At 40.2% G+C, this 26,802-nt stretch overlaps 1 protein-coding gene across 6 annotated transcripts in view; it reads right to left on the reverse strand.

Moving 5' to 3' along the window:
* The window catches only part of ift80 (intraflagellar transport 80 homolog (Chlamydomonas)), a 328,780-nt gene that overhangs the window by 23,999 nt on the left and 277,979 nt on the right, over nucleotides 1–26,802 (reverse strand). For 5 of the 6 annotated variants that reach the window (XM_073040988.1, XM_073040985.1, XM_073040989.1 and 2 more), the window contains 4 exons: nucleotides 18,595–18,730; nucleotides 8,802–8,949; nucleotides 8,319–8,490; nucleotides 376–393 (listed from right to left, as the gene is read on the reverse strand). In XM_073040988.1, the coding sequence (XP_072897089.1) occupies nucleotides 376–393; nucleotides 8,319–8,490; nucleotides 8,802–8,949; nucleotides 18,595–18,730 (474 nt within the window). The remainder of the gene's footprint in view (nucleotides 1–375; nucleotides 394–8,318; nucleotides 8,491–8,801; nucleotides 8,950–18,594; nucleotides 18,731–26,802) is intronic. The other variant, XM_073040987.1, reaches the window with a different exon arrangement.

Here is a 26,802-nt window from a genome sequence, read left to right on the forward strand (position 1 = left end):
CTATACTATCAAAATGTTGCACTGACCATCTTCCTCAGGCACAAGTTAGTCAAATGACAAACTCCCCAAGAGACACCCTCTTGAGTGAGCAGTGCATGGGCAGAACTTAATGCTCAATCCTGATTGGCTGGATCTGAATTGCCTATTCCTGATTGGTTAGTTTGAATTGCCCTTATTCTGATTAGTTGATTTTTTAGCCCAAACCCTCCTGTCATTTGACTAACTTGTGCCTGAGGAAGATGGTCGGGTTTACCGCTGAACTGTTGCAATTAGTACCTGTAGGTATGTGACTGTTAAGGCCAAAGGATAGTATGGATAGATTTGATAACCTGTCACAAAGCTAAGAAATTCTACTTTCAGGCACAGGAAACTCACCTCATCAGGTGTTGTTGTCTAAATGGCAGAAAGAAAAGCAAAATGAAAGAGGTAGTTTAATGGAAGTAAGTTACAACAATGATTAACAAATCATATATGCAAATTCCAAGGTGAATGCTCTCTAAAACAATATAAATCAGGGCAGTGTTTTTCATGCTATTTTAGCTCATGCAGCAGATTAAACAGCTGGATAACATAGCATAATTCCAAGCAATATTGTATTTATCACTCAATTTACCACAATACTTCCTAATATCTCCTAAAGTTTTGTTTTAATAGTACTAACTATACATCTAATAGTATTGTGTGTGGAGAAAATGGCTAATAAGACTGTAACTAATTAAAAACAATGACTAGTCCAGCTGCTAATATTGTAATTTTTGTGATCCAGTCACAATTGTAAAAGTCATATTGTGATCATTATATGCAATTATTTTACCAAATGCAGACATTCAAGATCTAATTTTGCTGATGTGATTTCACAAGGAACAGGGATATGCTTGTGAATACACGGTATCTTACCAAGAATACTGCAAAATAGATAAAACAATGCTCAAGAAATACGTTCAGTATAGATTAAAATACAGTTAATTATAAATAACAGGAAATGTCATGTTATAATCTAAATTTTAGTTTTAAACTGAGTGAAGCATTTCCTGCACCAGTTATTCTGTAATCCTTTAACAATATTTTGTGACAAATTAGGGTGGCTTTGAACCTGTTGAAATGGATATTATTCTTGCAATTATAATACTGTATCAATCTTGAAGACAAGAAAAGGACTTACATGATACTGAACTAAAAATTTATTTACCGAATTAACAAGATGCACAGGAACACCACAGTGATCAATTTCCATTTCTAGACAGAGTCATCCTACCTCTAAAATCCAGTACTGAGCAAATCTTTTATATATACACATACATACACACACACACACACACACACACACACACACACACACACACACACACACACACACACACACACACATATATACACCCAAGACTTTTGCACATTACTGTTGTAATTTTATGTATTGTACTGTATTGATGCTGCAAAAAACAAATCATGATATATGTGAGTTATGATAAAATCTAATTCTGATATGGGTCTTTATTGCATCCTGAGAGTGAGAAGGAGGCAGGAGAGGGGAATCATGATTGGGAAAAGGGGAAGAGAGAGGGGAGGGAGTGAGAGGTACCAGAGACACATTCTGTAATGATCAATAAAACAATTGTTTGGAATATGCATATGTAAGGTGTGTGTGTGTGTGTGTGTGTGTGTATAATGTAGAGTAATTATACACACAGAGTAATGTATATCTCTATTTTTACATTGATACATCAAAATCCTCGAATTGCCTACTGATGGGACTAAGAAAACTTAATCATTTGTCTGTAGCAGTTCACCACCACCTTATCTAGAACAAACTTGCAAATAGAGTCAGAACAGAATCTGGCCATGCAGTCTTGTGTGTAAGCCAGGAAGATAGTTTTGGAAGACGTTTTGGGAGCAGGCGAATTGCAGTGCAATGAGGTCACCAGGAAGGCAGGAGTGATGTATGCCATGACCAGCCTCAGGAAGCAGTTCATGATGGTGGATGTCAAAGCCACTGGGCAGTAGCTATTAAGGCGCATAACCTTCTTTTTGTTAGATACTGGGATGTTAGTAGTCTTCTTAAAACAGTTGGGAACCTGAGAATGATAGAACTACATATTTTCTGCCTCTGCACTTAGGTTACTATTTCAGTTTCTAATCTACATATTTTAAAATATCTTAGAGCTTTGCCCGATTTTACCTGGCAATAATTTTCCTGCACCCACTATATAGCTTCTTGGGTGATTTGTTCCACAAGTGTACAAATACACTATAGATACCACTTTTGTATCCAAACGGTACTTGTAAATACTCAAAGAAAAAGCATCAGTACTCTAATATTGTCTGCCTTTCCCTCTTTTAGTGACTATGTCCAGTTGGTCTCAAACAATTCTTTGTCAAATTCTCCCTCTCCATTCCTTGGTCAAATCCACTTTTCCTCTTTATTCATCTTCTCATAAAATATTCCCTCTTTCTCAATGAAAACTGAAACCTCAGATTGTTAGAAACTTTAAAAAATGTATAGTGAAAGGACAGGGATTTGTGAACGTCAGGATTTAAGCTGCTGCTATACCTAAAATTGGGTAGATTTGCATTGCTCTGGATCCATCTGTGGTGATTCTTGATGAGGTGCAATTTGTATATCTCAGCTGGTTGAGAGTTGATCGTAACTGACTATGTGCCTACCATCGCTCCATTTGTCACATGGATTTGCTGATAAGAACATATACCTGACTGCAATCCAAACTAAGTTTGTCTCCTTAGTTATGCCTGACTGGGAAGAAATACCAAACTGATTGAGCAAACGTAATCCTAAAATTATTAAATGCTAAAGCAAGCACTGGCAATTATGCTTCTGTTTCAGTCTCTCTCATAAATCCCTTTTACCTCTCAACCACTCTGGTTTCCAAACTCCATCATTTTTTCTCTTACTCATGATTATGTCTTTCTTCCTTCCTCTACACCTTTACCTTTCGTTTTTGTCTCTCTGAAATATGTTTAATTTATTTTCAAAACACCAGTTTCTAAACTTATCAGATTTATATGATGAATGAAGCTTTCGTTCTATATTTTTGCGTTGTTCCACTCCCTTTATATATGCCCATAAAATGTACAAAACTACTTACATCTGCATGTACTTTGTGTGCCAAAGTTTTCCCTTTGTAATTTCCTGTGTCTAAGTTTACAAAAGGTTTTGTCCATGTAAACTTGTCATGTTGTACTTACACAATCTGACTGCTCACTGGCTTTGTGCCCAGCATGTGAACATCTTCACAGTTCTTTGTAGGAAAAATTAAGCCTATCTAATCACTAGCTTTTCTTTTGAATCTCCAGGTAAGTTTTAATGTCAAGTTTAAAGGTATATTATTCTCCATGTTTACGTTCCATGTGATAGATCATTACATTTCCCCCCTAAGTTTCTGAGGATGGTATAACTCTCGTCTTCCCAAATTCTGCAAATTTTGCTTTAAATACCAAAGGTGCAACTACTTTTGTGATTGTGACAAGCTGCCTGTACCTGCAAAGGCATTTAATTGGTAGGAGCCAAATCTAACTTACATATTGGTGAGATCCAGTAATGTTCTAATAAGAGATCTCCAATCCAAATTAAGCACCATAAGGTTGGACTGAGAAAACTTTCTAGAAAAGACTGAGAACTTCCTAAGGCAAGTGCAGATGATCTGCTGATCTGTTAACAACCCTCACTGTAATTTGCTGGGCACTGTGCACAGACTGGAATTCTGATGGAACAAGCTGACTTGAATGTCAAGGTCTTTATTTTTAATCATTTTTATACTAAACTAAAATGGATAAATTAATGGACTTGCAAAATGCCAAAACACATTTAATTTGAATTTTGTTTCATTACTAATTTCCATATGCAAATCCAGATGTTTAGTTTTCTGGTTGTTTTCTCTTTTTGTCTAATTCAGCACCCTCTTGACATTTTACAGGGAGAACTGTTTTCCCGATAGCTGCACTTGCAACCTAGACAAAATAAGCTGCAGGAGGGAGGTACTACCCAAATTACTTGGAAAGCAAATGCTGCTTTTTATCAGATGATGGAAAATATTTTTTTGCTACTTGCCAAATCCTTTGGCTAACATCTTTTTCTGGAAAATGTTAAACTGATACACGAGATTTGTCAAAGACCAATTGTCCTTGCAACATTAAGCAGAATGTCATTATAAGCAGTTGATGTATTGATGCAGAAAACACATTACGGTATCATTACTGTGATAGAAATCTATGTGACTAGTGCATGCCAATTTTTATTTGTGAAGTTGTGTGCACCAGAACTACTTCAATACATAGGTCACACAATAACCCAAAATTAAAACTGGCAATTTCAGCCAATGAATGTTTAATTCATTTATGGGAAAAAAAAGAGCAAAAGAGTCTGCAAATATAATACAGACAATCTGACCAAGTGAGCCAAAAGATGGAGGAAGGAGTATTATGTCGTAAAATGCATGGTTATTCACTTTGGCAAGAAGACCCAGGAAACCTTCTCATCTAGTGAAAAACTTAAGGCTCTATGCTACAGATATACAGATATCTTCAAGTACTGACAGGCAGATGAAAGCCAGTTTAAAGAACAAGGCAGTGGGTAGATCTTCTGCAAGAGCAGACCAGAGAAGGAAAGTCATCTTCACAAAATGAGTTTTCTCATCAAGAGTGAACAAGTACAGCATCATGTTACAACATAATTCCACAGAACTGGAGAACATTATGTCCCTTTAGATCCCTTTAATATGGAATCAGTACTTCCGTACTGCAAAAATTGTCTATGGCAAAAACACCCAAGACCCTACCTGCTGAGAGCCAGCAACAGAAGGGAATCTATCAGGAACATGCAGGAACATTGGAAGGAACATATTGAAGGCTTCCTCTATCACAACCCTGTCCTTGATGGAAGTACCCTTAACTCTATCCCACAGAAGTCTATCTTGAACAACAATAGTCTGAGAAGGCCACATTCAAACTCAAATATTGTGGCCTTGAGATCTGATGGTATCCCCAAGAGAATTATAAAATGTCAGTGGTGAATTCAAGCACAGATTCACTGCCTAATCACCCACGTTGAGAAGAGGATGGGACTTCAGAAACGCTGCACAACAAGCTTCAAGAAAAGGGTATTTGATAGTCAAGACTCAGATTTCAGAATCAGAATCAGGTTTAATATCACTGGCATATGTTGTGAAATGTGTTGTTTTGTGGCAGCAGTACATTGCAACACATGATAATAAAAAACTATAAATTACCATAAGATATGTGATATATCTATATATTTGTATATATAGTACATTAAATAAATAGTGCAAAAAGAGAGCTATGTGAAGTAGTGTATATGGATTCATTGTGCGTTCAGAAATCTAATGGTAGAGAGGAAGAAGCTGTTCCTAAATTATTGAGTGTGTGTATTCAGGCTCCTGTAGCTCTTCCTTGATGGTAAAAATGAGAAGAGTTTATGCTCTTTGTCATTGGAGTCCCTGATGGATGCCACCTTTTTGAGGCATCACTTTTTGAAGATGTTCTTGATGTTGGGGAGGCTGGAGCTCATGGTGGAGCTAGCTGAATTTGCAATTTCTGCAGCTTTTTCCGACCACGTGTTGTGGCCTCTTCATACCACATGGTGATGCAACCAGTTAGAATTCTCTCCAAAGTACGTCTGTAGAAAATTGAAAGCGGCCTTGATGACTGAAATATAGCCACAATTGTGCCTTCTAGGTGATTGCAACTGTATGCTGGGCCCAGGATAGATCCTTAGAAATGTTGACACCCAGGAGCTTGAAACTTCTCACCCTTTCCACAGCAGAACCCTCAACAAGGACTGATGTGTGTTCTCTTGATTTCTCTTTCCTGAACTGCACAATCAGTTCTTTGGTCTTACTGACATTGAGTGCAAGGTTGTTGTTGCGTCGTCACATAACCAGCTGATCTATCTCATTCCTGTATGCTTCCCTGTCACCACCCAAAATTCTGCCAACAATATCTGTGTCATTGGCAAATTTATAGATCATGTTTGAGCTGTGCCTAGCCACATAGTCATAAGTGCAGAGAGAATAGAGAAGTGGGCTAAGCATGCATCCTTGAGGTGTGCTAGTGCTGACTATCAGTGAGGAGAAGTTATTTTCGATCTGCGCTGACTTTGGAATTAGGAAGTCAAGGATCCAGTTGCAGAGGGAGATGCAGGTTTTGGAGCTTGTTGACTAGTACTGAGAGTATGATGGTATTGAATGCTGAACTGTAATCAATAACCAGTAGTCTGACATAGGTATTGCTATTGTCCAGGTGATCAAAGACCAAGTGGAAAGCCAGTGAGACTGCATCCACTGTAGACCTATTGTGGCGAGAGGCAAATTCCAACAGGTCCAGGTCCTTGCTTAGACAGGAGTAGTTTATGGCCATGAACAACTCCTCAAAGTACTTTATCACAGTAGATCTGTGTGCAACTGGGTGATAGTGGTTGAGGCAGTTCATTTTGCTTTTCTTGGACATTTGTTTGATTGTCACCTTTTTAAAGCAGGTGGGAACCTCCAACTGTAGCAGTGAGAGATTGAAGAAGGTCTTGAACACTTCCACTAGTTGGTTGGCACAGGTTTTCAGTGCGCAACCAAGTACACCATCAGGGCCTGATGCCTTGCGAGGATTTACCCTCTTGAAAGATGTCCTGCCATTGGCCTCTAAGACAGAGATCACAGGGTCATCAGATGCTACAGGGAATTCACACAGGTGCTTTATTCTCCTTTTGAAAGTGTGCATAAAAGGTGTTCACTTGGGAGTGAAGCATCATTGCCAATCATGATGTTAGGGTTCACCTTTTAGGAAGTAATGGCTTGTAAACCCTGCCAGAGATTGTGCATCTGATTTTGTCTCTAACTTAATTTGGAATTGCTTTTTTGCTCTTAAAATAGCCTTCTGTATGTTGTACATGGACTTCTTGTATAGTTCTGGATCACTGGCATTGAATGCCACAAATCTAGCTCTCAGGAAACTATGAATCTCCTGGTTAATCCATGGCTTTTGGTCTGGGTATGTCTGATATGTTCTCGAAGGCACACACTCATCCACACAGGTCTTGATAAAGTCGATGACAACTGTGGCATATTCTTTCAGATTTGAAGATGAATCCCTGAATATCATCCAGGCCACCGACTCAAAACAGTCCTGTATGCGCTCCTCTGCCTCCCTTGACCATGGCTTCTTTGTCCTTACTGCTAGTGCTACTCTGGACTTTAGTCCCTGCCGCCTCTACCCTGGGAGTAAAAGTACAGCCAGGTGATCAAACTTTCTAAAGTTTGGGCGTGGGATGGCACAGTAAGCATTTTTGATGGTGGTATAAAAGCAGTCAAGAGTATTCACTCCTCTGGTTCCACAGGTGATATGTTGGTGGTAGTTGTTCAGAAACTTCTTCAAGCTGGTCTGGTTGAAATCCCCTGTAGTGAGAGGGAAAGCTGGTCTGGTTGAAATCCCCTGTAGTGAGAGGGAAAGCATCAGGGTGCACTGTTTCATGACTGCTGATCATAGTGCTCAGCTCCCCCTGTGCCTGCCCGATGTTGGCCAGAGATAAAATGTACACAGTTACCAGGATGATGGTAGAAAACTCCTTCGGCAGAACAAATGGACACAAGCTCAGATTTTCAAGGATGATCGATACCAGAGACTACTCAATCATATTTCCCTATTCTCATGCTGTCACCCAGAAATGGTTGCAATTGTTATCTACTCTGGGTAAAAATTATATTTATGACAAAAATTACAAAGTTTTTAGATTTCATTTCTAAGCATATGTAGCACATTCATACTACAATATAGCAAACAATTTGTTTCAACTATAATGTGGACCAAACACTGGTAAGGTCTAAGTTCTTATTAGGAATAATAGAAAGTAAAATCAAGAGTATTATATAATGGGCAGCCAATCCATTGCCATGTATTTTCACAACAGCCAAAAATAAAAAAAAACTGCCACTGTTGTCTGAAGAAAAGCTGCCATTAAATTCTTTCTTTCATTGGAGTTGCATGTTTTGCAATATATGATAGATTTCCACAACAAAAGTTTGGGCTATGTGGCCTTAACTACAAATTATATACAGTGATTTATAAATAATATTTAAAAAATGAAAGAAAACACATTTTTGGATTGGTTTTTCTTCATATCCTGTTTTTAATTAATACACTTTGGATTGTTTTCATCTGCATTATGAATATTAATTAACAAAACTATGAAACTTCCATTTAATACATGATACCTTACAGAAAACTGCCTTTTCTTTTTATATACTAAAATGAATAATAGTTCCACAAAACAATTTATAATCAATTTTTTTTGCAAATACCTTGACAAAGCGACAGAGACGAACTGCATCATCCCACCTTGAAGCAGTAACATATTCATGAAGGATGGCAGGGTAAGGTGATATACTTGTATGTATCATTGAGCCATCAACTCTTCTAATGGTGACTTGGTTTCCCACATAATTCACAATTTGAGGATTTTTACCAAATTCACTGAAAACAAAAGAAATGCTGTGTGGATTCAAGTACTTTAAGTTTATTCATATTCCAGTATTCTTTTATTTAATATATATCCATTAAAATAATATTGAAAATGTCATGCAAGTTCACCAAAATTACTTAAAAGTTCATCAGCTAAAATTATAATTTTCAAATGAAAATTTCTTATTGTAAGTATTATCATTTTAAAAAAATCAAGTGAACTTCTGATAAAACGTGGACATGGATGAACATAATCATTTAAATTCGTCTTTCAGTTTGTATAAAAAGAAGAAAGGATAATTATTTGTTGAGGATAATTCTACCTTGCATCTTTTTCATAAACTGTTTTGGACAGTAGCTCCTTATCTACGTAGACTACATTTGGATAATACCAAACCACAAAGTACATATTCTGCATTCCACATAGTATATTGATTGTGTCATTCCAAGCCATTGAGTGCACCATAGTTCCTGAATTAAATTTAAAAAATAGCAGTTAAAATTACTTTTGTTTCACTAACTAATATTTGTTTCAATTTTAATACATTTCTCAAAGATTCAAGAAACCATGTTAATATTGCAGAGACACATACATACCATTGTTTACTTTTATTTTTCTAAGCTTTGGTATTTTTAGAACTAATAAACAAAAGTATCATTAACTGGTTTGTGATGATTTTTCTCAGACATTGCTGGCAGCAATGTCCAGTAGATTAAACTTCAGTTCCTGGAGACTGAGACAATTCTGGAGAACTGGCAACTCAAATAATTCATGCAGTATATAAAAATATGTCAACTCTTAATCATTTCACGCAACTAGTAAATCAACACAATGCAATACGTAACTCTCACTCTTTGCCAGCAAAAATAAGAATGGCATGATCTTAAACTGTCATCAGGTTCTATCAGAGAATAATTCTAATCAGCTTTATCATCAATTTAACATTAAGAATTCTTCAAAAATGACTTTGAAAAGACCATAAGACATAGGAGCAGAATTAGGCCACTCAGTCCATTGAGTCTGCTCAAACATTCCATCACGGCTGATTTATTATCCCTCTCCATCCCATTCTCCTGCCTCCTCCCATTACCTTTGATGTCCTGACTAACCAAGAAAGTATCAACCTCTGTTTTAAACATACTCAATGACATGTCCTCCACAGCCATCTGTGGCAATGAATTCCTCAGATTCATCAACCTCTGGCTAAAGAAATTCCTTCTTATCTCCGATCTAAATGGATGCCCCTATATTTTGAGGTTGTGCCCTCTGGTTTTAGACTCACCTACTACAGGAAACATCCGCTCCACATCCACTGTATCTAGGCCTTTCAATATTCGACAGCTTTCAAAGAGATCCTCCCTCATTCTTCTAAATTTTTGAGAATACACAGGAATACGACGACAGCAATGACGACGACTCCATCGGTCATGGTCAACCACAGATGTTGCATCCTGGTTGTCTAGATACGCAAGCCAGAACAGTACGATATGGAGAGCAAGCTGTTGGCCATGTAGCAAGCATCTGATGGACCCAAAGGAACACCAAGGACCATAGAGTTTGGCACCAAAAGCATTGCAGGAGTTGCCAGTCAGCATTGAACTCAATGTAGGACTGCCTTAGGGATTCCAACTCCAGATTTTTCCCTCTGGGTTTACTCCCAAAGCTATCTACATGAGTGGGTATAGCTGCAGACAGTGGTGGTTTGAGATCAGTGTTTTTCTTCTTCTAGATGAGCTGTCAACCATGGCTGACAAGCCCCATCTGCCCAAAGCCACTGGTTTTAAGACATCAGTAACCCACCTTTGCCCCTTCTCCTGTCAGTGGAAACTGTTCCACCGGACTTAGTAGCAAAGCCACACTTTGAAGGCCAGGAACAGAACTTGGTAGTCTGAGGCTATTTGAGTTGTACACCATTGGGAGCATTTAACAGGTAGTGGGAGTTTATCCCACTGCCATCCCTGACTTTTAACAACCTTAAGGAAATGCTGCTCATTCAAAAGACTCTAAAATATAGGAGTAGAAGTGAGCCATTCGGCCCATCGAGTCTGCTCTGCCAAACAATCATGGTCTGATGCAATTCTTCCAGTCATCCCCACTCCCCTGCCTTCATCCCATACCCTTTGATGCCCTGGCTGATCAAAAACCTATCTATCTTTGCCTTAAATGGACCCAATGACTTGGCCCCCACAGCCGCTCGTGGCAGCAAATTCCACAGATTTACCACCCTCTGACTAAAGTATTTTCTCTGCATCTCTGTTCTAAATGGACGTCCTTCAATCCTGAAGTCATGCCCTCTTGTCCTAAACTCCCCTACCATGGGAAATAACTTTGCTATATTTAATTTGTTAAGACCTTTTAACATTTGGAATGTTTCCATGAGATCCCCCCTCATTCTCCTGAACTCCAGGGAATACAGCCCAAGAGCTGCCAGATATTCCTCATATGGTAACCTTTTCATTCCTGGAATTATTCTTGTGAATCTTCTCTGAACCCTCTACAATGTCTGTATACCCTTTCTAAAATAAGGAGCCCAAAACTGTACACAATGCTCCAAGTGCCTTATAGCGCCTCAACATCACATCCCTGCTCTTATATTCTATACCTCTAGAAATGAACGCCAACATTGAATTCACCTCTTCACAACCAACTCAACCTGGAGGTTAACCTTTAGGGTATCTTGCACAAGGACTCCCAAGTCTCTTTGCATCTCCGCATTTTGAATTTTCTCCCCATCTAAATAATAGTCTGCCCGTTTATTTCTTCCACCAAAGTACATGACCATACACTTTCCAACATTGTATTTCATTTGCAACTTCTTCGCCCATTCCCCTAAACTATATAAGTCTCTCTGCAGGCTCTCTGTTTCTTCAACACTACCCACTCCTCCACCTATCTTTGTATCATCAGCAAATTTAGCCACAAATCCACTAATACCGTCGTCCAAATCATTGACATACATTGTAAAAAGCAATGGTCCCAGCACCGACTCTTGTGGAACTCCACTAACAACTGGCAGCCAGCCAGAATAGGATCTCTTTATTCCCACTCTCTGTTTTCTGCCGACTGGCCAATGCTCCACCCATGCTAGTAACTTCCCTGTAATCCCATGGGCTCTTATCTTGCTAAACAGCTTCATGTGCAGCACCTTGCCAAAGGCCCGTTCCTTTAACCATTAACACTTTCCTTCCTGGAATCATCCTTGTGAACCTCCTCTGGACCCTTTCCAATGCCAGTACATTTTTTCCTAGTCAAGGGGCCTAAAACTGCTCATAGTACTCCAAGTGCAGCCTGACCAATGCCTTATGAAGCCTCAGCATCACACCACATTCTAGTCCTTTCATAATGAATATTAACATTGCATCTGCATTCCTTACCATTGACTCAACCTGTCTGTTAATTTTTAGGGAATTCTGCACAAGGACTTCCAAGTTCCTTTGCGCGTGGCCAAATGTTTAAGGCCTTGGGCTAGTGATCTGAAGGCCATTAGTTGAAACCTCAGCTGAGGCAGCGTATATGTCCTTGAGCATGGCAGTTAACTACACACTGCTCCTGCACGTTTATAGCCCAGTGGCGGCGGTTGGTGCAGAATGGACAAGACAAGACAAGGCACCTCTGATTTTTGAGCTTTCTCCCCACTTAGAAAATAGTCTATTCCTTTATTCCTTCTATCAAAGTGCATGACCATACACTTCCCTACACTGTATTCTAGTGGTCGCCAACCCGTCAATCACAATCTTTGAGACTTTCCCAGTAGATCCCCAAAAAAAAGAAAAATAAATACACAAATACTGTTGAGAGATTGTTTCCAGGGTGCGGGGTTTTAGTTCCGTTCTTTCTGCCCAGTGCGCATGCGTATAGCTCCCCTGCCACGCACTACAGTGTATTTCAATGGTCCCCAACCACCGGGCCGTGAGGAAACGATATGAGTCAACTGCCAACACAAAGTACACTGCAGATGCTGTGGTCAAATCAACACGTACAAACAAGCTGGAGGAACTCAGCAGGTTGGGCAGCATCATGTTGACTGCTCATTTCAACAGATGCTGCCCGACCTGCTGAGTTCCTCCAGCTTGTTTGTACGTGATGAGTCAGCTGCACCTTTCCTCATTCCCTGTCACGCCCACTGTTGAACTTGAACACGCAGATGGGCGCCGCCTCTAAACCTGTTTAGCACACCAAATGTTCGTGGGGAACCTGGTGCTTAAATATTCGCAGACGACCTAATTCGGGCTCAGGGTTTCGTAAGTAGCAGAGCAGCTACCTTGCTACGATCTACTGAAAGTCATCCCTCAAGACAAACTTTTGTTGACCAATAGATCCTACGGGGGGGGGGGGGGGGGGGGTGCGCGCATCCAGTCGCACTCCTCCTCGCTCGGTCGGTCGCTCAGTCCGGACTGTGACCACCGCGGCCACGGTACGGGAACAGCCACACCTGGCCAAGGTGTCTGATGGCGGGTGGGTAGGAAGCTGGAGTTCAGGCCCAGAGGCTGTCTAATGAGGCAATGAAGTCCTCAAAACTGCTTCGGCACCTTGAGTCCAAGCACCCAGCACTTAAAAACAAACACATTTGAGTTTTTCTCCAGCTGAAGAAACGTGAACAAGTGGGACAGAAGCTAAGTGCTGAGAGCCACGAAAACTAAATTGCGGAAAAGACTGGACATAAGGAAGCTGCTTTGAGTATCCGGTCATGTTTAACACCCTCCCTCCCCCCCCCCCCCCCCCACAGGTCTGTTGGTCTGCAAGAATATTGTCAATGTTAAACTGGTCCACGGTGCAAAAAAAGGGTGGTGACCCCTGGTGTTCATATATTACTCCTATTTCCGGGTTGCGGGGTTTTACTTCGGTCTTTCTGTGCATGCGTGTAACTAATCGATTTGGGGTTGATCTTGCCTTTCACTAAGGCCAAGGTAGGGGATCTTGGGCTTAAAAAGATTGGTGACCCCTACTGTATTCCAACAGCTACTTCTTTGCCTATTCTCTCAATCTGTCCAAGTCCTTCTGCACACTCTCTGCTTCCTGAACACTATCCATCCCTCCACCTATCCACTACCCTCCATGTAAAAAATTTTATCTTCAATTTTCCCCTCTCTTTTTAAACTTATGCCCTCTTGACTCCTCTACTCTGGTTAAAAGGCTGACAGTTCACTTAATAGAGATATATATAATGATGAGGAACATAAATAACATCAGCCCTCAGCCTCCTACACTCCAGGGAACAAAGTCCCAGCTTACCAGCCTCTTCTTGCAACTCAAGATGTCTAGTCCTGGCAATAACCTTGTGAATATTTTCTGCACCCTTTCATATTAATGACATCCTTCCTATAGCTAGGTGATCAGAACTGAACATAATACTTCAATTGTGATCTTGCTAATGACTTGTACAGTTGTAACATGACATCCCAATTCCTGTACTCAATGCCCTGATTAATGAAGTCAAGCAATCCAAAAGCATTCTTCATCAACCTCTCTACTGGGCCTCCCTTATCAGCGAGCTATATACCCATATCCTTACATCAGTCTATTCACTAACTCTCTACAAGGTCCTACTATTTACTATCCTGCCCTCCTTTAACTTACCATAGTGCAACACCTTGCACTTGACCAAGTTAAATTTCATATGTTATTCCTTGGCCTACCTTCCAGGTTGATTTACATCCTGCTCTATTCTTAGATAACAAATGAGAAATTCTGCAGATGCTGGAAATCCAAGCAACACACACAAAATGCCGGAGAAACTCAGCAGGCCAGGCAGCATCTATGGAAAAAAAGTACAGTCGATGTTTCGGCCTGAAATGTCAACTGTACTTTTTACCATAGGTGCTGCCTGGCCTGCTGAGTTCCTCCAGCATTTTGTGTGTGTTGCTAATCTTAGTTATCCCTCTTAACTGTGCACTATACCATTCATTTAGGAGTCACCCACAAATCTACTAACCATGACAACCGCATTCTCAACCAAATCATTAATACAGACGATTAACATCATTCAGGATCATCACTGCAGCATACCAGTAGCCACTGGAAATGAAAAGCTGGAATTTTTTCCAGATCAAAATATGAGTTTTATGTTTCAGCTTCATTGTGCTAGATAATAACATGATTACTTTCTACACGTAATGTCATATCTCTATAGTGTGAGGTCTGCTTTTATATCACATTGACGATAAAAGAAAACTTATGGCCATGCCATCACTCAGAGCCCAGATGTTTAGAAATATCTAAACATGAGAATGTTTATGAAAATGAAAACATGAAAATGGAAATTCTATTTTGCTGTAGTTTGATATGAAATGAGATGTGTGTTAAGAGTATCCAGAAGAGGACATGGGCTAGAGTTCTCTTGAAATTCTGGGATTCTGTGCATGAAACCTTGGTGCCGGCTCGCAAAGAGACCACGGAGAGGGAGATCATGTAGAAGGGGAAGAATTTAGGTTGGAAATGGCATGCAGTGCAGAGCCAGGAAGAAAACTTTTACTTCCTTTAAACCTTATGCATTGATAACAGGAAACTGCTATTGATGGCAAACAGATTAAAGATTAGCTTTATTTGTCACATGTACAATTGAAACATACAGTGATATGCATCATTTGCGTCAATGACCAACTCAATCCGAAGATGTGCTGGGTGTAACCTGCAAGTGTCACAATGTTACTGGTGCTAACATGCACACAACTTACTAACCCTAACCCTTGGGATGTGGGAGAACATACAAACTTCTTACTGACAGCAGTGTATCCTGAACTTCCAGTCAGCTGATTGCCGCTGTCTTCCTACTACTCTCTGACTGGAAGGACAAATGTTCTTCTTTTCTTCAATAGGAACAATGAAAGATCTGCCCACTGAATCTGGGGCAGGTCAAATCTGGCATACAGTCAAATAAGTTTACTTTAATTAATTGAAACGTATTGCTTTAAGTGTTTTAAATTGTATCTTGTACTTTTTTTTGACATGAACACAATAAAATAGGAGCAGCAGTATGTCACTGGGTCCTTCTAGCCTGCCTCATCATTTAATATGATCCAGGCTGGTCTATGCTGGCCTCAACTTTTCTTCAGTGCCACTTCTCCATACCCCTCTATTTTCCAATCTATTAAATATTATCTAAGTCCATTTTAAAATATGTCTAATGATCAAGCTCTCACTGTGTCTTTGAATAACATTGAAGATTTGTGAATATTACATTTTCAAACAGTTTGACAGTTAACTCCAGTAAGGGAGATACCTTAAATGGCCGCCAAAATACAACTTAATCTTGGATGCACTGATCAGTCAGGTTCAGCATCAACTAGCAAGTGTAGCTGGTAGACAAAGTCAGAAAGTAACAGAAGGCATCCAATTGGTGCATCAAATCCACGGCTAGTCTTTGAAAGACAGTCTACTCAGTACCATTCCAACCAATAACCCTTTAACATTGTTTTCCTCAAATGACTATACTACTTCCTTTAGAAATTATTGATCAACAAGTGAATTCTAGATCATTGTCAGCCACTGTGTGAAAATATTCTTCTTTGTGTTCTCCCTATTTGTCTTGTCCAAGAAGATTTAGATTAGTGTTTCCTAGTCTTTGTATAACATATGTGAAGATTATTTCTTACCTTATCTGTAAAAAAACCTATCTTGTACAACTGTATACTGTACTTAGGTATATGACTATACCCTTGGGTAACAAATCCAACTTCTCCAAAACAACTCCAGAAATATTCTCACAAACCTCCTCTGGACTTACTCAAATACCTTCACTTCCTTATTTGGCAACCAGATCCACTGACTTGGTAAGTTATGAAATTCTGGATAAAATCCCATATTTTACTTATTTGGTGGGAATTATTTCAACATTTTAACAGTAGTTATTAATAATTGATCTTTTTGACTAAAGTTGTTTGAAACAATAACTTGTTGCTTCAGTAGTGCAGAACAATCAGATCACCAAAAAATTCAGCAAAAAGTCAAAGATCAACATTGCCTAAATAAATACTAGTGCCCAATTTTTTTGGCAATTACAACAATTCTAGTAACACACTTACAAACTGGTCTGTAAACAAGCGACAATGGAATCTTTATTTCAAGATGCTGAAACATAGAAAACAATACAGGTCCTTCAGCCCAGAGTGCTGTGCCGAACATGTACCTACTTTAGCAATTACTTAGGGTTACCCATAGCCCTCTATTTTCCTAAGCTCCATGTACTTATTCAAGAGTTTCTTAAAAGACCTATTGTATCCGCCTCCACCACCATCACCTGCAACGCATTCCATGCACTCACCACTCTCTGCGTAAAAAACTTACCCCTGACATCTCCTCTGTACCTACTTCCAAGTACCTTAAAACTGTGCCCTCTTGTGTTAGCCATTGCAGCCCTGGGAAATAGAATCCTGCTATTCACACAATCAATTGTCCCTCATCATCTTATACACCTCTATCAGGTCACCACTCATCCACCGTCACTCAATCTATTCTTATAAGGCATGCTCCCCAATCCAGGCAACATCCTTGTAAATCTCCCCTGCACCCTTCCTATGGTTTCCACATCCTTCCTGTAGTGAGGTGACCAGAACTGAGCACAGTACTCCAAGTGGGGTCTGACCAGGATCCTCTGATTCTCCACACTGCCAAGAATCTTACCATTAATACTATATTCTGCCATCATACTTGACCTACCAAAATGAACCACCTTGCACTTATCTGGGTTGAACTCCATCTGCCACTTCTTAGCCCAGTTTTGCATCCTATCGATGTCCCACTGTAACTTCTGACAGCCCTTCATACTATCCACAACACCCCCAACCTTTGTGACATCAGCAACTTTACTAACCCATCCCTCCACTTCCTCATCTAGGTCATTTATAAAAATCACGAAGAGTAGGGGTCCCAGAACAGATCCCTGAGGCACACCACTGGTCACTACCCTCCATGCAGAATATGACCCGTCCACAACCACTCTTTGCCTTCTGTGGGCAAGTCAATTCTGGATCCACAAAGCAAGATTCCCTTGGATCTCTTCCCACCCTGCCAAATGTAAAAATGCTATTCCCTATTCCCAGTTCCTCCGTCTCCGCTGCATCTGCTCCCAGGATGAAACTTTCCGTTCCAGGTCATCTCAAATGTCCTCTTTCTTTAAGAATCATGGTTTCCCTTCTGCCGTCATCAATGATGCCCTCACCCGCATCTCCTCCATTTCCCGCACTTCGGCCCTCACCTCATCCTCCCGTCACCACAACAGGGACCATGTTCTCTTGTCCTCACCTACCACCCCATCAGCCTCCAGATCCAGCATATTATCCTCTGCAACTTCCGCCACCTTCAACAGGACCCCACCACTAAGCACATCTTTCCCTCTTTACCCCTCTCCGCTTTTCGCAGGGATCGTTCCCTCCGCGACTGCCTGGTCCACACATCCCTCCCCACAGATCTCCCACCTGGTACTTATCCCTGCAAGTGTAAGTGCTACACCTGTCCCTACATCTCCTCTCTTACCACCATTCAGTGCCCCCAAACTGTCTTTCCAGGTGAGGCAACACTTCACTTGTGAGTCTGTTGGGGTAATCTATTGCATCCGATGCTCCCAGTGCAGTCTCCTCTACATCGGCGAGACCCGACGCAGATTGGGGGACCACTTCGTCGAGCACCTCCGCTCCATCCGCCACAACAGACAGGATCTCCCAGTTGCCACCCACTTCAACTCTGCTTCATGTTCCCATTCGGATAAGTCCATACATGGCCTTCTCTACTGCCATGATGAGGCCAAACGCAGGTTGGAGGAGCAACACCTCATATACCGTCTGGGTAGTCTCCAGCCCTTTGGTATGAACATCGAATTCTCCAACTTCTGGTAATTCCCACCCCCTCCCTTCCCCCATCCCACTTTCACTCTGTCTCCTCTTCCAGCTGCCTATCACCTCTCTCATGATTCTGCCTTCTTCTACTACCCATAGTGCTTTCCCCTTACATTCCTTCTTCACCTCGCTGGCCTATCCCCTCCCCCACCCCTTGATTTTTGCCAGAGGCTCAGCAATCTCCTCCCTCGCCTCCCACAATAGCCTGGTGACCGGACATGAAACAAAAATATGATTATTATCCTTTTATCATTAAACATTTTTGTTAGTGATTTCATTACCTACCAATTTTAATGATTTTTTGTTCTTTCCCAAATCTACGCACTGATGTGATGTGCAGATCACGATTTTTGTCTATGATGGCAATTTTTCTTTCATTGGGCAAGCCAGCTTGGTCCAGAGCAACCTCCATTACTTCTATCTGCAACATTTAGAAGGAACTAACTGTTAACCATCTACAAAAATATGATAGCTGGTCATCACCACATAACTTTACAAATACTTCTGAACTTATGAGCCTCATTAAGCTAATTTGAAAATTCTATAATAACTGAAACTGAACACATATCCATAACACATCTCAAATTTCACAATAGGTAACCAGTGTTCATGTTGGGCATATCCTGTAGTACACAAAATGATTAGCTTTTGGTACTCTTAACAGCATTACTCTTAACTAATCCAGCATTAAACCTTTTTCTTTGAAGTTCAGAATCCCACTGTTTAGGAATATTTCTGAATACCATCCTTAGAAAAATGACATATACTTTTGATTTGCAAGTTAAGTTGTGAATCCTAGAGAGTGAATTATTCTTTGAAATTCTGTTAAAAAGGAATTATTTCAATCACTTGCTTTTGACATTTCTTTTATAACCCTGAAGCTTCAATCTCATTGTAGATTTTAAAAGATGAGATGTCTGCAAACTAAACGCAAACATGGAATTAAATCATTCTCTTTGAAAGACATTTCATGTACAACATAGGTAATATATGTACAATTTATTTTGTAATTATCATAGACTGACTGGTATGTGCACAGTTAAAATTATTAATAACCCCTTGCTTAAAATTAGTTCTATAAATTGGATAATAGAAAACCAGATACAGTCAACACATAAATGTGGAAAATACTGTTAATACTTGATAGGTCAGGCAGCATCCACTGAATTAATACTTCATACTGCTTACCTTCTATCAGAACCAAGAAAGTTAGATTACAATGTTTCTTAAGAAGAGAGGAAAAAGCAATAAGAAAATAGAGCATAAAATTAAGTGAATAAGAACAAATATAGGCACGAGTGTTAAATTTATGTGAAAATGTTGGCCCTCAGGTGCTCTTGCCTGTCAAATCTTTTGTACCACTAGAATCATGGTTCAGTGTTAGCAAAAGAACAGGAATCTTAGAAGGGATAATAATGCAAGACACCCTGGAGTTGAAAATGGGGCAAATGTAAAAACAGATCGAGTTTACAGAAACATCAGAATGATTGAACTTGAAAAAAGGTGTATTTTCTTAAGCAAGCAGCGAGCCTCAAAGGCAGAAATTTTCTTCTTTTTTATTTAACCACTAGAGTGCAGCAGATCAGTCTCTTCAACTTGCTCATACATAAATAACATCCCATTATAAAAAATTTACTTTGACTCTAAAATGTGCAAAATAGTTGTCTTTGTCAATCTTCACGCTAGTTAGCCTCAAAAGGTCAGAAAAATGGGCCTTCAGATTTGGTTTTCAGCCAGAAGCAAACCTTTCCAATGTTGATATCATCTCCAAAATGGATTTGAAAGATTCATCACTAACTTTTAGCATTTTCCTATTTTTCTGTCCTTTTGTTTAAACAGTGAGAGTTGATGATAAACAGAAACTGTCAATAGAGGTCGGAGAGTGCAAATTCGAAACAAATGAATCATTAACTCATGCTGGTTTACAAGATATTTCAAACTTAAATCTCTGAATTCATGTTTGAATTCAGTTCAGGCTGATCGGGTTGTATTATTATGACAATACCCTCGGTAGTGTTATCACTACCACTTAAATCTTTAAAAATATGCAAAATAAAGATAATTTATTTTTTGGAGCTCTTTAAAGTTTTACATAAAATTTGGGCCAACATGACAGCAATGAAGAAATATACCAGTTTCAGGGAATAATAAATTGAGATACTATTTGTCTTCCCAGCTGAATGTAAAAATCCTAAGCAACACACACAAAATGCTGGCAGAACTCCACAGACCAGGCAGCATCTAGAAAAGAGTACTGTCGATGTTTCGGCCCGAAGTTGTTCATAAATGGCAGGGCTGGACAACCGTGGCTGACGTGGGAAGTTAAAAACTGCCTAAAAGCCAAGGTAAGGGCATATAATGTAGCAAAAGTGCGTGGGAATTTGGATGACTGGAAAGCTTTTAAAATCCAACAAAAGACAACTGAAAAACTATAAAAAGGGAAAAGATGAAATAAGAGGGCATTCTAGCCAATAATATAAAGCAGGATACTAAAAGTTTATTTCAGTTATATAACATGTAAGAGTGGGTTGAGAGTTGATATTGAACCACTGGAAAATGATGCTGATGAGGTAGTAATGGGGGACAAAGAAATGGCTTAATGAGTGCTTTGCATCAGTATTCACTGTGGAAGACACTAGCAGTGTGCCAGAGGTCCATGAGTGTCACAAAACGTGAGTGAGTGCCATTGCTGTACAAAGCAAAAAGTCTAGGCAAACTTAAAAGGTCTTAAGGTGGATTAGTCACCTGGACCAGATGGACTACAACCCAGAGTCCTGAAAGAGGTTGCTGAAGAAATAATGGATGCATTGGTCATGATCTTTCAAGAATTACTTAATTCTGGCATGGTCCCAGAGGAATGGAAAATTATAAGTGTCACTTCACTCTTTAAGAAGGGAACAAGGCAAAAGGAAGTAAATTATAGGCTAGTTAGCCTAACCTCAGTGGCTGGGAAAGTGTTGGAGTCCATCATTACGGATGAGGTCTCGGGATTTTTGGAGACTAATGATAAAATAAATCAAAGTCAGCATGGTTTCTGTGAAGGGAAATCTTATCTGACAAATCTGTTAGAGTTCTTCAAGGAAGTAACAAGTAGAGTGGACTAAGGAGAGGCAGTGGATGTAATTTACTTGGATTTTCAGAAGGCATTTGATAAGCTGTCATACTTAAGGCTGCCTAACAAGGTAAAATGCTATGGTGTTACAGGACAGATACTGGCATGGAAAGAGGAACGGCTGACAGGCAGGAGGCAATGAGTGGGAATAAAGGGGACTTTTTATGGTTGCCAGTGACCAGTGGTGTTTCTGAGGTGTCAATTTGAAACTGCTAGTTTTCACATTGTTTGTCAATGATCTAAATAATGGAATTGGTAGCTTTGTGGCAAATTTTGCAGATGATGTGAAGATGGGTGGAGGGGTAGGTAGTGCTGAGGAAGCAATGCAGGAGTCAGACAAATTGGAAAAAGGGCAAAAATATGGCAGATGAAATATAGTGCTGGGAAATGTACGATAAAGCATTTTGCCTAAAGAAACAATAGTGTGGACTATTATCTAAATGGGGAGAAGGTTCAAACATCAGAGGTGCAGAGGGACTTAGGAGGCCTCGTGCAAGACTCCCAGAAGGTTAATTTACAGGTTGAGTCTGTGGTAAAGAAGGTGAATGCAATGTTGGCATTTATTTCAAGGAGATAATGCTGAGGCTTTACAAGACACTAACCAGGCCGTACTTAGAATATCGTCAACAGTTTTGAGCCCCATATCTCAGAAAGGATGTGTTGTTAACATATGAGGAATGTTTGGCAGCTTTAGGCCAGTTCTCCCTAGAATTTAGAAGAACATCGGTGGGGGGGGGGTTGGGATTCTCATTGAAACCTACCGAATTTTGAAAGGACTAGATAGGGTGGATGTAGAGAGGATATTTCCCATGCTTCCTGTGTTGGGAGCATCCAGAACTAGAAGGCACAGCCTCAAAATTTAGGAGCAACCTTTCAGAACAGAGATAAGGAGGAGCTTTTTTTAGCTAGAGAGTAGCAAATCTGTGGAATACTCTGCCACAGACTGCAGTGGGGGTATATTTAAGGCGGAAGCTGATTGTCTCCTGATTGGTCAGGGTGTCAAAGGAGATGGTGAGAAGGGATAGATAAGATAGAAGTAGGAAAGTAGTTTCCATTGGTAGTGAGACTAGAACTAGGGGACATTGCCTCAAGATTCAGGGGAGAAGATTTAGGACTGAGATGAGGAGAAACTGTTTTTCCCAGAGAGTGGTGAATCTGTGGAATTCTCTGCCCAGGGAAGCAGTTGAGGCTTCTTCACTAAATATATTTAAGATACAGTTAAGATAGGTTTTTACATAGTAGGGGAATTAAGGGTTATGGGGAAAAAGCATGTAGATGGAGCTGAGTTTACGGACAGATCAGTCATGATCTTATTGAATGGCAGGGCAGGCTCAATGGGCTGGATGGCCTGCTCCTGCTCCTGCTCCTATTTCTTATGTTCTAAGGTAGGTGTATGGGGTTGATTGTGATCCTAAATCAGCTATAATGCAATGGTGGAGCAAACTCAATGGGCTGAATGGCCTAATCCAGCTCCTACGTCTTATAGTAAGAGGTGCTACTGTGCCTTCATTGTGATCACACAGTACTGTGCAAAAGTCTTAAGCACATGTAAAAAAAATCAGTAAAGCAAAGGTGCTTCAAAAATAATGAAATGGTAAGCTTCAAAATATCAAAAAATTCTATAAAGAGCAGTAAAAAGCTAAATCAAATCAATATTTGCTGTGACCACCCTTTACCTTTAAAACGGCATCAGAGGTCTTAGGTATACTGTCATGCAGTTTTATAAGTATTGGTGGGTTGTTCCAAGCATCTTTGGCTGTCTCACTTCCTTCTGTCTCTCCAGATAGCCTTGAAGATGTTGATTTCAGGGCTATTGCAGGCCTTACAGTCTGTTGCAGGACTGTTTTTCTTTTCACTGAAGATAGTTCTTTATGACCTTGGCCATGTGTTTGGGGTCATTGTCCTGCTGAAATTGGGACTCATCAGACCAATCGGTACTGCGTGACAGATGAGAATCTGCTTGCACTTCTTAGCATTGAGGATTCCATTAATTCTGACCAGAACACCAACTCGCTCTGCAGAAATGCAGCCCAAAACCTGCAGGAAATCTTCACCATGCTTCACAGTTGGCTACAGACATTCATCTATGTTGCACTCTACACCGTTTCTATGGACAAAATGCCTCCTGTCTGAGCCAAAAAACGGCAAATTTTGACCTGTCAGTCCAGAGCACTTGCTGCCATTGTTCAGCACCCCAGTTCTTGTGTTTCTGTGCAGAGGTGACTCTCTTGCTTTGTTTCCACTTCGGAGGAATGGCTTTTTGACAGCAACTCTTCCATAAAATCATTTCTGACAGGACTTCTCTGGACTGTAGAGGGGTGTACTTGGGTTCCAGTGTTTTTTCTGAGGCCAGAGCTGACAGCAGTTCTGGACTTCTTCCGACTTAGAAGCGATGTCAGTTTGATGCATCTCCTGTCTGCTGCATTCAATTGCTGTGGCTAATCAATGTGTTTCTATTCCTCAACCTTGCCTGTTTCTTTGTGCTTCTTCAGATGAGTTTGGGCAACACATCTTGAAATTCCTCTCTGCTGCAAAATCACTGTTTGGGAGAGACCTTGCTGATGCAGGATAACCACCTCATGTCTTGTTGCTATGCCCACTCTTGCCATGGTGTAACAATTGTTGATTTGAAGGTTGAACTGTTAAATCTGCCTCACCCTTACCTTTCAGTTTGGTTGTCCTTTGCTCTGTCTGATTCCTTTTACACCCAATTCTGTTTCAGTTAATCAGTTTAATTCCATTCAGTTTCAAGTTCCTGGGTGCCAACATCTCTGAGAATCTATCCTGGGCCTAACATACTGATGCAGTTACAAAGAAAGCATGACACTGGCTATATTTCATTAGGACTTAGAGGAGTTTTTGTATGTCACTAAAGACACTTGAAAATTTCCATCTATATACCATGGAGATCATTGTAACTGGCTGCACACCATCCGGTATGGTGGAGGCAGGGGGTGGAATGGTCATTGCACAGGATCGAAATAAGCTGCAGAAAGTTGCAAACTCAGTCAGCTCCATTGTGGACACTAGCCTCCCCAGCATCCAGGGCATTTCTGAGGAGCAGCATCCATTATTAAGGACCCCCATCACCCAGGATATGCCCTCTTATCATTGTTACCATCAGGGAGCAGGTACAGGAGCCTGAAGGCACACATTCAGTGAATCAGGAACAACAGCTTCTTCCCTTCTGCCATTAGATTTCTGAATTGACATTGAACCCATGAACACTAACTGATTACTTTTCAGAACTACTTATAGTGCCTATAAAAAGTATTCACCCTACCCCTCACCAGGAAGTTATCATGGTTTATTGTTTTACAACATTGAATCACAATGGAAATAATTTGGCATTTTTGACACTATTCAACAGAAAAAGACTCTTGTGTTAAAGTGAAAACAGATCTCTACAAACTAATCTAAATTCATTACAAATATAAAACAGAAAGCAATTGATTGCATAAGTACTCACCCCTTTTAATATGAGACACCAAATCATCACTGGTGAAGCCAATTGGTTTTAGAAGTAACATAATTAGTTAAATAGATATCTGTTTTTGGAGACGTGTATGCAGTCAAGTTGTTTCAACTGATGGTAGCAAAACTACATCTGGAAGGTCCAACTGCTGGTGAGTCAGTATCCTGACAAAAACTACACCATGAAGACAAAAGAACACTCCAAGCAACTCCGCGAAAAGGATATTGAAAAGTACAAGTCAGGATATGGATACAAGAAAATTTCCAAGTCATTAAATATCCTTTGGAATACAGTTAAGTCAATCATCAAGGAATGGAAAGAATATGGCACAGCCGTAAATCTGCCTAGAGCAGACTGTCCTCAAAAACTGAGTGACCACAAAAGGAGAGGACTAGTGAGGGAAGCCATTAAAGAGATCTATGTCAACTCTGGAGGAGATACAAGCTTCAGTGGCTGAGATGGGAGAGACTGTGCATACAACAACTGCTGCCTGGGTGCTTTACCAGTCATAGCTTTATTGAAAAATGCAAAAAGAAAGACACTTCTGAAAAGTTTCATGTGAAATCTTGGCTAGAGTTTGCCATAAAGCATGGGGAAGACTCTGAAGTCAGCTGGTGGAAAGTTCTACAGTCTCATGAAACCAATATTGAACTTTTTGGCCATCAGATGAAAATGGTACGTTTGCCATAAGCCAAACACCACACATCATCAAAAACATACCATCGCTACTGTGAAGCATGCTGGTGACTGCATCATGCTGTGGGGATGCTTCACTGCAGCAGGCCCTGGAAGGCTTGTGAAGGTAGAGGGTAAAATGAATACAGCAAAATATAGGGAAATCCTGGAGGAAAACCTGATGAAGTCTGCAAGAGAACTGCAACGTGGTAGAAGATTTGTTTTTCAGATAGACAATGACTCCAAGCACAAATCCAAAGCTACACAGGTATAGCTTAAAAACAACAAATGTGCTGGCATGGCCAAATCAGACCTCAATCCAATTGAGAATTTGTGACTGGACTTGGAAAGGGGTATTCACCCTCGATCCCCACACAATCTGACGGAGCTTGAGCAGTTTTCTAACGAAGAATGGGTAATAATTGCAATGTCCAGATGTGCAAACTGATAGAGACCTACCCACACAGACTCAAGTCTGTAATTGCTGCCAAAGGAGCGCCTACTAAATGCTGACTTGAAGGGAATGAATACTTAAGCATCAATTATTTTGTTTTATATTTGTCATTAATTTAGGTCACTTTGTAGAGATCTGTTTTCACTTTGATACAAAGAAGTCTTTTTTTGTTGATCAGAGTCAAAAAAGCCAAATTAAATCCACTGTTGCATAACAATAAATTTCATGTCATATGCTAATGATACTAAAACGGATTCTGACATGAGGTCTCTATTGTGGACTGAGAGTGGGAATGGGGTAAGGAGAGGGGAGAGAGCAGGAAGCAACTGTGAGACATTCTGTAATGATCAATAAACCAACTATTTGGAATCACATCGCCTTGCCTGGTGTCCGAGGGCTGGGTGTGTCTGCATCTGTGCCCCTGGCACTCCTTTGCCACCAATCCCACACCCCTCCCGTGGCACTCCACCCTCACCAGTCCCAACATCCTTTGCTCCACCACATTTACTATCTTCCTCTGCTCCATGTTATTAATTAGTAATAATGTTGGATTTTTTAGAAATTACACACTATGCGGAAAACAAAATATACATACATATACCCACATTAAGATAACAGATGGAGACCTGAGGAAATTCCAGCAATTTCAGAAGTTCAATGGGAATCAACTGGATGTAGAAGTCAGCAATCAATTTAGCCACACAGGGAATCAACCTATAGGTAAAGGGGTTGCAAGGGCTCTGGCCATTATGAAAATTCATTTGTTCTTTTAAACAT

This window comes from Hemitrygon akajei, chromosome 3 (assembly GCF_048418815.1).
Source record: "Hemitrygon akajei chromosome 3, sHemAka1.3, whole genome shotgun sequence".
Taxonomy (NCBI): Eukaryota; Metazoa; Chordata; class Chondrichthyes; order Myliobatiformes; family Dasyatidae; genus Hemitrygon; species Hemitrygon akajei.